We start from the raw sequence: 12471 nt of genomic DNA on the forward strand, positions 1-12471 counted from the left end.
TTTTACTAGACTTCACATATCTGCTGAAGAATTTTCTTTTCTTTCTTAAAAAATTAACTGAGGGGGAAGAAAGAAATAGGGAAGGAGAAGGAAGAAAATGAATATAAGAAAATATAGTGTAGTGGGCGGCTAGGTGGTGCAGTGGATAAAGCACCGAGCCTGGAGTCAAGAATTACCTGGGTTCAAATCCGGTCTCAGACACTTGATAATTACCTAGTTGTGTGGCCTTGGGCAAGCCGCTTAACCCCATTTGCCTTGCAAAAAAAAAAAAAAAAAAACACCTAAAAAAAAAGAAATTATAGTGTAGAACTAAGGACTGGGGGAAAAATATATGTATGTGATTCCTCCTGGAACTACTAAACTAATCTACTCTTTGAGACAATAACTAAAGATGCTTAAGAGTGATGGACTTAATGGTTAGTCTAATGGTTAGTCATCCAATTAAACCTTTAATAAAGAATCTTATGACCTCAGATACTATTTGCACTTGGAAAGTTTAGTATTTTTAACTACCTTTAATTGCTAACATGAATCCTCAAAAACAGACCACTTTATAAAACTTCCCATTAAAGGGATAGTTATCATATGCATTGCTTCAATACCTCAATCAAGCAGGAGACTATATCCACAGTTTAGACATAATTGCTTACTTGCAAAGCTTCTTGAGATCCCAACACCTTTGCATAAAGTTCACAGATTTTCCTCTTCCTACAGGAAATTATAAAGATGGCAAAAACAAGAAAAACATAAATTTTAAGCTCTGATAACTTGTAACAGAACAGAATCAATAATTCCAAGTTATTTTCTTTACGTATTCATGAATTCAAATCAAATTTAGTGCATGAATAATTAAATAAATTACAAATACATTTTCGTAATTAAAATTACTACATGATAATGTCAGTTCTTATTCAATTTGATGATGTCCAGGCCTTGAATTTCTTTTTTCTGTATTGCCTACTTCAAAAATCAACCTTCAAAGCATGACTATTGGACAAAGAGGGAACAAGTAGTTATACTTCCTACAAGTTTTTGAGGTTCTATACATGATAATGAGATTATCTTCCAACAACTTATACTCTTGTCTGAAATAATAAAGATAAGGTTTAATTAAAATTTGAAAGTGTGCATACAAAATACCAGATTCAGGCATGCTAATGGTCCAACCCCTGATTTAGGATTCTGTTTTAATAATGAGGTACATACCAAAGAAAAGTTTGTTCAGGATCATAGCCAATTGCTATGATGCCACTTCAAGATGTTAAAGATTATACCTTCATTTTCTCTAGCCTTCCTTTAGAATTTAGATTGATCACAAATTTTATTATCATTAAGCTTATATTTTCAATCTAGACTAATAACTACAGTTCCCATAATTTTAATAATTGCTAAATATTATAGAATGTCTTATTGTTTTAAAAATACCACACTAAGATTTCAATGATTACCATTTATTTTTGAGAAGCTTAATATTGCACGAAGAAGACACTTTATTTCTTCACTTTTTGATTATTCACATTGGCCATTCCCTTCTGATTTCTGCCCCTCAGAATCTTGTCTTCTTTCAAGGCTCAACATAGGTGGTAATTTCTTAAGGAAGCTTTTTTTTGTTGATGGTTATCTCCCTGTACCCCTTCAAAGTACACCAATTTGTCTTTATACTGTATCTTCTTCAGTGGAATGTAAACTTCAGGAAGTGGGGATGCTTACTTTGTTTCTGCATCCTCTTAAATGATACATTGTACAAGGTAATACTTATTTAATGAGTATTTGTTGAATTGAATTTTTAGCTCGAATTATAAGTTTCTGAAGTCCTAATAGTTTTCAAGATTCAAAATCTACCTAGTGGAGAAGGTAGTGACTAATTTTCAACCAACCAATAATCAGCATTTACCAGATATCCAAATTTCATTAAAACCAGGAAAGACTTACATGAACTGACACTGAGTGAAGTGAGAAGAACCATGAGAACATAACATATTAACAGCAACATTGTGTGATGATCACCATGAAAGATTTAGCTTTTCTCAACAATACAGTGATCTAAGACAATTCCAAAGGATTTGTAATGGAAAATGCCATCCACATCCAGAGAAAAAACTATGGAGTCTGAATGCAGACTAAAACAAACTATTTCCACTTTTTAAATTTGCTTTATTTTTTTTTTTATGGTTTTTTTTCCCTTTTGTTTTGATTCTTCTTTCACAACATGACTAATATAGAAATAAGTTTAACATGATTATTCATTTATACCTATATCACATTGCTTGCTGTCTTGGGGAGGGAGAAGGGGAAGGAATTAGAGAGAAAAATGTGGAACACAAAATCTTGCACAAAAATGAATATTGAAACTATCTTTACATGTAATTGAAAAAAAATATAAAAATAAAAATAAAGTTTCAGTAAAAAGAATCAACTTTCTAAATGAAAATATCTCTGGATTTAAGTAATTATTATTATGGTTTAGCTTACATTTGCAAAAAATGTGCAAATCCTGAAAATGGGCTAATCATCTAGAAACTGCTTAAGTTCAGAGAATCATTTATAATTCGGAGTCATTTACACTATCAGAATTCTGACATGAGCTCAGTAAAATTAAAAGAAAACTACTAGTGTTTTTCATTGTTTTCCAACCTTATTAAAGCAAAGCAACCTTTTTAAAGCCTGTAACTCTTGCAAGTACTTTTCAAAGAGTCTTCTAGAATTGTATATATTACCAAAATTTTAAGTCCAAAGTTTAACTAGATCCTTTCATTCCTACCAGTTCTCTTCAAAATCACACTTTTATCATTTTGGAATTTTTAAAATCAACTCTTTCAAAGTTAATTAACAGCTTTACAGACATAAAATTCATAATTGATATATGATAATAAGTTTAAAGAGGCAGTTAGGTGGTAAAGTGGATTGAAAGCTGAGTCTGGAGTCAGGAAGACATCTTCCTGAGTTCAAATCTGACCCCCGAGGTGGGTGACCCAGAATAAGTCACTTAACTCTGTGTGCTTCATCTGTAATATTAGGCAAGGAGAAGAAAATGGCAAATCATTTAAGTATTTTTGTCAAGAAAATCCTGAAAGGATCAAAAAGGCTGGGTCATAACTAAAACGGACAAAGAACTATAACAACAATCAGTTGTAATATTTATGACTAGATATTCATTAAATGTTTAAATATCTATGGGTGCACCTGCTTACAAAAATCAATTACACGTTTAGTGGTTATAAAATACTTTTCTTACTTTGAGCTAAGTAGTGTATTACTACTGTCATTTTAGAGATGAGGAAATTGAAGATAAGAGAAATGAGAAATTTTTCTCACAGTATCTGAAATAGATAAGAATCTAAGTCTTTTGCTTTAAGTTCTCCTATATTACTCTGCCTTTCAACTTTATAGTCTATGGCAGAAGAGAAGTTTGCATGAGATGATTTATAAGGTATTGTCCTGGCAACTTTAATCAGTCCATGATTCATTCATCACTCTTTCTATGGGAACAATCCAAAGTAACCCATTTAAAATGAAGATGACTTGTTTAGTGTCAGAGAAAGATCATGCACCTAGTTCTTCCTTACGTAGAGGAAGCCACATTGCTTCTCACTACTTTAAATCATGGAACAGTTGTTGATTTGTGTGATTAGAGAGTTTTCTGAATGGCGGTTTCCTACAATATTGAAATCACAGATCTGAACAACAAAATCCAACCAAAGTCCTGTTTTATTTTTATTTTTTTCAAATTCAACTCTTACCTTAGCTCTTTACTAATGGTGGCAAGTTGATGAGCTTTCTTGGCAAGGATAAACCTGATGAGAAAAAAATGAATTTTTACTTTTTTATTTTTAATTTATGAAATAAAACAAGCATTTAATAAATGACTGCTCATGTTTGCAAAACTTTTAGGTACAATCTGTTATTACTTTTAAATATATAATACAGTTATCATGCAAATTTATTTTCCTTTTTCCTTCCCCCATCCCATGTCCTATAGGTGGCTACCATTAAGTTACAAATACATACATACGTGTGTATTTATAAATATTCTGTACATATTTCTATTAATTAGTTCTTTCTCAAGATGAAGACAAATCTTTCTTTATCTACCCTTTATAGTTTATTTGGGTATTTATAATGGTCAAAATGACTTATTTGTTCAAAGTAGTTCTTAAAACAATATTGCTGTTACTGTATGCAGTGTTCCCTGGTTCTACTCATTTTACTCTTCATTACTTCATCTTGATACACTCAGGAATTATTGACCACTATGATACTAGAATAAAAGAGACTCTATGGGTCATTGTCTTCCTCCTTCATTTAGAGAGGAGGAATCTAATTAGGTCCAGAGTTGTTAGTTGCCCAAGGTGAAACTACAAAAGAAAATTTCAGAGCCAGAAGTCAACTAAGGAAAGGGCTTAGAGCCCAGGAAGCTTTTGCCTTTGAAGTTCTAAATCCAATTCTACTCTGGCTCCTCAAGGGCCCGAGCAATGTGTCCTTCTAGGTTGAATCTAGGTAAAAACAAACAAATAAAAACTAAGGTCCTTGGCTCCTTGAAAAATTACCTGCTGGTGTCAAACATGTGGTCTCAATTATATGACAGACACAAGCAAGCCTCTTTTACATAAATTCCTTGGTGTCCAATAAAATTAGTCTTTGAGAGCCTGAAGCAAGGGAAATTTAGAGATTCCACAGTACTAGAAAGGGAGGTATCTATTCCTCAGATAGGTATATCAGGATTTTTCTCTTCCTCCTCAGACTAGAAATCCCTTAATCTGGAGCTGCTTTGGGCCACACTGGGTTATACTCAGGGCAGGAAGAAGCACAGATATTTCCATGGTCCTCTACCAGGCAACTAGCCAAGACTCAGTATCAGTATAAGATACTGATATCCTTTTTTTTCTGCAAATTACACACTGGTGCAATAATAAGAAGCAAAGATAAGAAAACAGAGTCCTATTTCCCTTTGGTTTTTAACTAGAAATTCCAAGATTCAATACTTGACAGGAAAAGTTCCTCTACTCTAATGAGCAAAAGGTCCACTCTTGGGGCAACTAGGTGGCACAGTGGATAGAGAATCGGCCCTGGAGTCAGGATTACCTGAGTTCAAATCCAGCTTCAGACACTCTAGCTGTGTGGCCTTGGGTAAGCCACTTAACCCTATTGCTTTGCAAAAACTAAACAAAAAAAAAAAAAAAAAAAAAGGTCTGCTCTCTTAGGGCCTCCCCTCCTTTCCCTCTCTTCTAAATCCTCTGGAGTGTAGCTTCTGACCTGCTTCTGAGCTGAAGCTGTTCTCCCCAGGTGAGCAGTTTCTTTATTGCCAAATAGATTTTCTCAATTTTTATCCTGCTTGAGCTCTCTGAAGCAAATGACAGTGTGAATCAAGCCACACTTCTGAAAACTCTCTTCTTTACAGAATTTTGTGACACTGTTACCTCTTGGTTCTCCAACTTATCTGATAATTTCCTTTCATTCTCCTTTTCTTGATCAACATCTATGTCATGCTCAGTAATTGTGGGTGTTTCCCAAGGCTCTATTTTGGGTATACTCTTTTTTCCTACATTCTCCCACTTCATGATCTCAATAGTTTCCATGATGGGTTCAATTAGCATCTCTTTGCAGATGACTCCCAGAGCCACATATTCAGTTTTAGCCTGCCACCTGAGAACCAATTCCATATTTCCAACTGTCTACCAGATGTTTGGAATAGGATATCTGGTATGCATTTCAAGCTCAGCATGTCCAAAATACATCTCATTATCTTTCCCATAAACTCATCCTTCTCAAAGACACTGTTACCCTTCCAGTTACAGTTACTCAGGTCTGCAACTTCAAAGTCATCCTTTAAAGTCATTCCATGTAGCAGTTAGCTACCAAACCTTGTACTTTCTAACTGCAAAATGTCTTTTGCTTGTTCCCTTCTTTCTATTCAGACAATCATTACTTTATTTTAGGCCCCCATCACCAGTCACCTAGGCTATTATAATAGCTACTTGTTTTCCCTGCTTCTTGTCATTGCTCCAATTCATCCTCCTCACAGAAATTTTCCTAAGAGAATTTTTTCCTAAGCACTTCATCTCCTCTCATTCTATAAAGTCTAATGCATCTATATTTCTCCTAGAGATCAAATATAAACTCCTTTGCTTTTGTTCCCTTACTACCCAAACCCAATCAGTTGTCGAGCCTTGTAACTCACTTCCCTTTCCAGCCAGTCACCAGTCTTCTTTAGGACCTCAATATCACTCTCCTGCACTACTAGAATAGCCTCCACACTGACCATTTCTTCCAACATTCTCCAATCCATCTTCTTCACACATGGTTGCATAACTGATATTCTTCAAGGTAAAGATATATGTAACTTCCTTGAAACTCCAGGGGCTGCCTATTCCTTTCAGGATCAAAGAGAAACTCCTTTCTAGCCTATCTTTTTTGACTGATTCCATAGTCTATTTGTTCTTCCCCCTACATGACCCTCCATCCTCTGCCTTCTTCCATGAAATCCTCTCAAATCCTCCTCTCTCTCTCTCTCTCTCAGCATCTCCATCTCCAGTGAGGATTCTCTCAAATGCCACCTCCTACAATGTCAAAGATGCTTCTCATCTACTTCACACACCCAGTGTTCCTGAACTTCCACAACTGCTTACTTTGTATCCTGAATACATTTCAGTTTTCTCTTTGTCTCCTAGGGCTCAGCACAGTGCCTTACTGATAGTATGCACTGAATAAATATTTGCTGAATTCAAATGAAGTCCTTCTGAAGTCCCAAGTTGAGCTCCATATGTAACAAATATCATTTCCCAACAAAGTTTATAAATTCTTAAAACAAAACATTTTAAAATTCACTATTACCCCATGATAGCAGGTATAGATCCATCTGGTTTGCTGTCATCTAAGGTGATTGAAATTGGAGCATCATCATCTTCAATGAGTATGCAGCCACAGTAATCTTATTGGAAAGAAAAGTAAAACAAGATGATGACAAACAACTAGAGATGGATAATATTGTTCTGAATAATTACATACAAACACAATTTGCTAAAGACATGGCAAACTCTTAAATCTGCAACTTATTCTCTCTTAATTACAAATACTTAATTTCATGGAAAAATTTTGCTCAAAGAGGGAGAAATATTTTGTCTCCTTGTTCAGAAACATTTCTGTCTAATATATACCAAGAACAATCTCCTTGTTCTAGATCATTAGTGCATTTTCTTGTTGATCTATTGGAAAAGTATGAAAAGAAAAGTCACTTTTTTTCCATTGGTCCTAAAAAGAGTGACAACACTTGTGTCAGAACTAGGAAAATGGAAGTACTGCTATTAATTTAGTCTCACTTTCCTCTTTAAATAGTCCTCATTTTCCTTTTAAATAATTTCTTTTTATTCGAACATTTATTAAGTATGCATATATTATCCCATATGCATGTAGGGCACCAGTAATGGATGGGATCATTTTATGAAAGAGTACTAGAAAATCTGTTTTTTTTTTTATTTAAATTAGTTGGATTTTTTCTTTTTTTAAAATTATGTCCAATGTATACATTGGTTCTTGCCACAGCAGATCCCTCACTTAAAATGACTTGTATATAAATAAGAGCAACCTACTTTTCTTCTTCCAAAAGGCTTCCTTGTAATACATCACACATTTAATGATGGCCCCCATTGGAAGACGCTGGATTAACTGGTTTCTCTCTGATGGAAGTTCTGGTCGGAAGTGGATCTTGCAAGTCAAAATTGGAGGGATGGCACTGATTACATATCTGCACTAAAACATACATATGACATCAACTCAACTATGATTGCAGTCTTTTGAGAAAGGTAGAAAAACAATTCTTTACATTTTTTTAGTTTAGTTTTTTTCTTTTTTTTCTTTTTTTTTTTTTGGTTAAGTGGTTTGCCCAAGGCCATATAACTAGGTAATTATTAAGTGTCTGAATCTGGATTTGAACTCAGGTACTCCTAACTCCAGGGCCAACACTGAACAGTATGTAACAACATCTAAAGTAAGATTATTTCGAAAAATAAAACATAAAGAAGAAAGAGTAACTATAGGTACTAATGGAAATGATGAAAAAGGTACAAATCAGTATTAACCAAGCAGTCAAAAGAGTTGTAAAGATGTTTTAAATAAGGCAAGAAAAGCAAATATATCTCATTACTTTATTTAGAAGCTGCATTAGACATCACCCATTAATAAGCTCCTTTGGTTGAATGAAATTACCTCATATCTCTCATGGGTTGTTGTCTCTACAAGGACAGTATCACCTGACTGATCAATAGAGCAGACAGGTTTCTCCAGCTTTACTCGTTCTCCAAGAAGTTCCATGATCTTTTCACTAACTTGACCAGAACCTCCAATAAACTTTCTTTCCTAAGAGAGGAGAGAAGGATAGGAAAGAAAATGGAAGAGAAAAAAATTCAAAAACACACATTGTAAAAACCCTACTCGATGAGATCAATAATGGATATAACAGAGGAAGATCATGTAGTAAGCATAGACCCAAATTACAAAATAATCAGCAATCATACTTTGGTTTGAGTAGCTGCCTCCCAGAGTTCACACTCCAGTCACATAACTTTCTTTGACTAAAGGCTTTTTCCAAGAAGTATATCACCAGAAAGATGCTACCCCAAGATAAATGTATTTAGTCACAATTACTCAAGAAGATTCACTATTAGGGCATAGGTATAGGAATATGTACACATAAATGAAGCAGATTTTTGATGTTTTATATCTTAAATCATAATTAGTTATCTAAATGACTCACCTGGATATCAACAGTACTCTTTTCCAATAGATAGCTGAATTAGCATTATTTTCAGGGGTCAAGGGCTGAGTGGTACATAGACTCAGGAAGATCTGAACTTGAATTCTGGCCTCAAAAATATAATAGCTGTGTGAACCTTGGCAAACTGCTTAACCTGTGTGTGTCTATTTTACTCAACTGGGGACAAAACCACCTACCTCTCATGAGTTGTGAGGCTCAGTTCAGATTTGTAAAGTACTGGTGCCTGCTTCATTTATGCTTACTCCCTCTCTTAAGGCTCTTCCAATCTAACTTAACACCACTTGCATGACTCAAAACAATGAACAACCATTAACAGCTTATAGAAAGAATTCTTTCAGGACACTGCCCCAAACAAAAATATTTAAAGAAAAATATCAACATACCCATTTTTATTTTTTATTTTGTAGGATTTTGCAAGGCAAATGGGGTTAAATGGCTTGCCTAAGCCCACACAGCTAGGTAATTATTAAGTGTCTGAGGCTGGATTTGAACTCAGGTACTCCTGACTCCAGGGCCAGTGCTCTATCCACTGCACCACCTAGCTGCCCCAACATACCCATTTTTAGATGAGGAAATAGATTGAAAATTAAATGATCTGGTCTAGGTCCCACAGTTACTAAGTTTCCATGGTAGGACAAGAATCCTGCCTTCCTGACTAGAGGTTCGAATGTTCTGTCTACCATACTAAAGTGAAATGGAAATTTTACTGATGTAGTAACTTAAAGGTGACATCTTTAGATTTCTCTGATTTTTTAGGTAATATCTTGAAGGAATTGTCTGAATTAAAAATTCTCAGCCTTTTTCGACCAATTTACTTCTTTAACATGGCCAAAGAACCTAATGGGTTCTATTTTAATCATTACTTCTTCCTATCACAAAGCAAAGCAAAACAGTTAAATACCACAAATACACAAAATTAAATTCTTTAATGAGAAAGAAATCAATGGGGGGGTTATTTTGAAGAACTAATGAAATTATAATCATCTAGTATCATAGGTTATTGTTGATCAGTTGTTTTAGTCGTATCCAATACTTTGTGAACTTATTTGGAATTTTCTTGGCAAAAACTGGGGTGATTTGCCATTTCTTTCTCCAGATGGGGAAATGGGGACAAACAGGGTTAAAAGACTTGCCCAGGGTCACATAGCTAGTGTCTGAGGCTGCATTTGAATTCAAGATTACTATAATAGCTACAACTTGAAAAAACCCTTGGATGAAAAACATAGGGAAAGGATAAGTTGACATTACATGGAGGATATGAACTTAGGATGCTAACTCAAAACTGAAAAATCTAAGCAGTGATCATTCTTGCTTTATTTCTTCAAATTACATATATGAAGATGACATTAAAGTGTCTTATTTATTCTGATATTTAAAATGTTGATTTTTTGGAATTAATGGTAAAAATAAAGATTTCTTTGATTACATAGGTATGAAATAATTTCATGAGGGTTCATCTTGTTTTCCAACTAGTTATAAACTACTTTGGGAGAGGAGTCACTTGTAAGCTTCCAGACACAATTATTACTCATAATTCTACAATTAATCTACAATTCATAGAAAAGGCCCCTAGAGTGAGGAATGAACACACTCTAGTCATAAGCTATTTAGGAGAAGAGATTAAATATTTTAGATACCTGTCCTTTATTTTTGAAGAAGACCATGACATCAGGGAAGTGATATCATGACACGAACTAGAATTGGATTTAAGTGAGTGGGGGGCTGTGCTAAGTCACAATCTCACGTTCTCCTCCAGAGCCAACTAGGTTTAGTGACCAGATATGAATCAGGATGACTGGAGATGGTCCTGGATGTGAGCCAATCAGGGATAAGTGACTTGTCCAAGGTCACACAGAAGGAGGAGACAAGTGTCTGAGGCCAGACTCCTGACTCAAAGGACTCCTGACTCTATCCACTCTGTCACCTAGCTGCCCTAACTTCAAAAAGACACAATCTTAAAATAGGATAATGATGCTAAGGGGCTTGAAAATATTTTCAATGAATATCAAGTGCACATTTACTGGCTATGCCAAAATGGAGAGGCTGAAAATAGAAGTACCCACTTAAAAGATTTAATATAGATTAATGGATGGCATGGGTTATTTGACTAGGGAATTAAAGACTGCTTTAGTTCACAGTCTCCATTTAAGATATTAAAGAAAACAGCATAGCAGGTAAATAAGAATATTATTTGATATGTTGAACTTCCAGGTGAGGAAAATATCTTGTACCATTGTGGTGGGGACCTTCTCTGCAACATATAATCTTTTTTTTTTTATTTTTTAAAATATTTTTATTCTGATTTTGTACAAATTTTTTTACATTAATAAAATATTCTTGTTTAAGAGTAAACAAAATACCCTTCCCCACCATGAATATAGACTTGCTTGGGCGAAAAAGTAAGGGGGAGAGAAAAAAAATTAAAATTAAAAAATAACAGTAATAATTGTAGGTATGGCCAGGTGGCGCAATGGACGAAGCACCAGCCCTGGAGCCACGAGCACTCAAGCCCACATCCAGCCTCGTAAACCCAACAATCACCCAGACATGTGACATGCAAGCCACCCGATCCCCACTGCCCTGCAAAAACCAAAACGAAGAAAACAAAAGACCCAAAATAAAATAAAATAGTAATAATAGTAGGGGTGACTGGGTGGCAGACAGAGCATTGGTCCTTGAGCCAGGAGCATCAGGGTCCAAATCCAGCCTCAGACACCCACAGATCACCCTGCTATGTGGCCCCAGGAAGGCTACCCAGCCCCATTTGCCCTACACCCTCCCCCAAATAATAATAACAAAAAATTGCACAGTATAATTTTAAAAGAATTGTCTTGGAGCCCTGAGATTCATTTGCACAGGGTCACACAGCAAAGATGTACCAGAGCTGAAATTTGAATTCAGGTTCTTCTGGCTCCAGACAAAGTTTTTCATATTACTACCTCTTTATAAAGGAGTGAGAGAAAACACATCCTGAATTAAGCAAAGCTAGGTTAAATGGGATACATACCTCTAACTTTTAAGAAGTTAATCTCAAAGGGGAAAAATGAGATCTTTCAATGTTTTAAATCTTTCTTTTAAGGAATGAGGAGAATTAAAAATTAGAAATTACTTTTTAAGAAGAGAGCTCATACTAGAAAGTTCAAGTTGCCATTCACTCACAGACTATTAAGATGGCATTAAGACACCACTATCATTCTGTCACAAAGCTAGACTTAAAGATAAATATGGTTAGAAGAAAGACATTACATACCTGGCCCCCATTGCTGACAGAAAATATTCGAGTTGTGCCCCCACACTGTTTCACATACCACAGGAACCAGAGGGCAGAGACTTCATGAGGTTCAGACGTAACGTTGACATTGACAAAAAGAAAAGCAAATTGCCTGGCAGTTCTGCCAAAGAACAACAAAGACCAAATACATGTTCACATGCATGTTAAACGCTTTGATCCTTTATAGATAATCAATCATCTATTCTCGTTTGTCTCAGTTGACATTTCTATCATCACTAAAATACATTTCTTCTTACTTTCCCCTAATGTCTCTATTGGACTTGGGGAGTAAGGGGGACCAGTGTAAGAGTGGAACAAAGTCTGACCTGCTTTCAGAAAATCTTTGGCTTTGCCCCATATACTCTAGTCTTCGAGTAAGTAAACATTCAAAAGTACTAGTCTGCAAATCATATTTTTGGAGGATGAAAAT

General features: G+C 35.1%; 1 protein-coding gene across 4 annotated transcripts in view; it reads right to left on the minus strand.

The window, feature by feature from the left end:
• MAOA (monoamine oxidase A) overlaps positions 1 to 12471 on the minus strand; it is a 93920-nt gene that overhangs the window by 12017 nt on the left and 69432 nt on the right. For all 4 annotated transcript variants that reach the window (XM_074214145.1, XM_074214146.1, XM_074214144.1 and 1 more), the window contains 6 exons: positions 12021 to 12162; positions 8203 to 8352; positions 7587 to 7746; positions 6832 to 6928; positions 3741 to 3794; positions 651 to 708 (listed from right to left, as the gene is read on the minus strand). In XM_074214145.1, the coding sequence (XP_074070246.1) occupies positions 651 to 708; positions 3741 to 3794; positions 6832 to 6928; positions 7587 to 7746; positions 8203 to 8352; positions 12021 to 12162 (661 nt within the window). The remainder of the gene's footprint in view (positions 1 to 650; positions 709 to 3740; positions 3795 to 6831; positions 6929 to 7586; positions 7747 to 8202; positions 8353 to 12020; positions 12163 to 12471) is intronic.

Source organism: Macrotis lagotis, chromosome 1 (genome assembly GCF_037893015.1).
Source record: "Macrotis lagotis isolate mMagLag1 chromosome 1, bilby.v1.9.chrom.fasta, whole genome shotgun sequence".
NCBI classification, from domain to species: domain Eukaryota; kingdom Metazoa; phylum Chordata; class Mammalia; order Peramelemorphia; family Peramelidae; genus Macrotis; species Macrotis lagotis.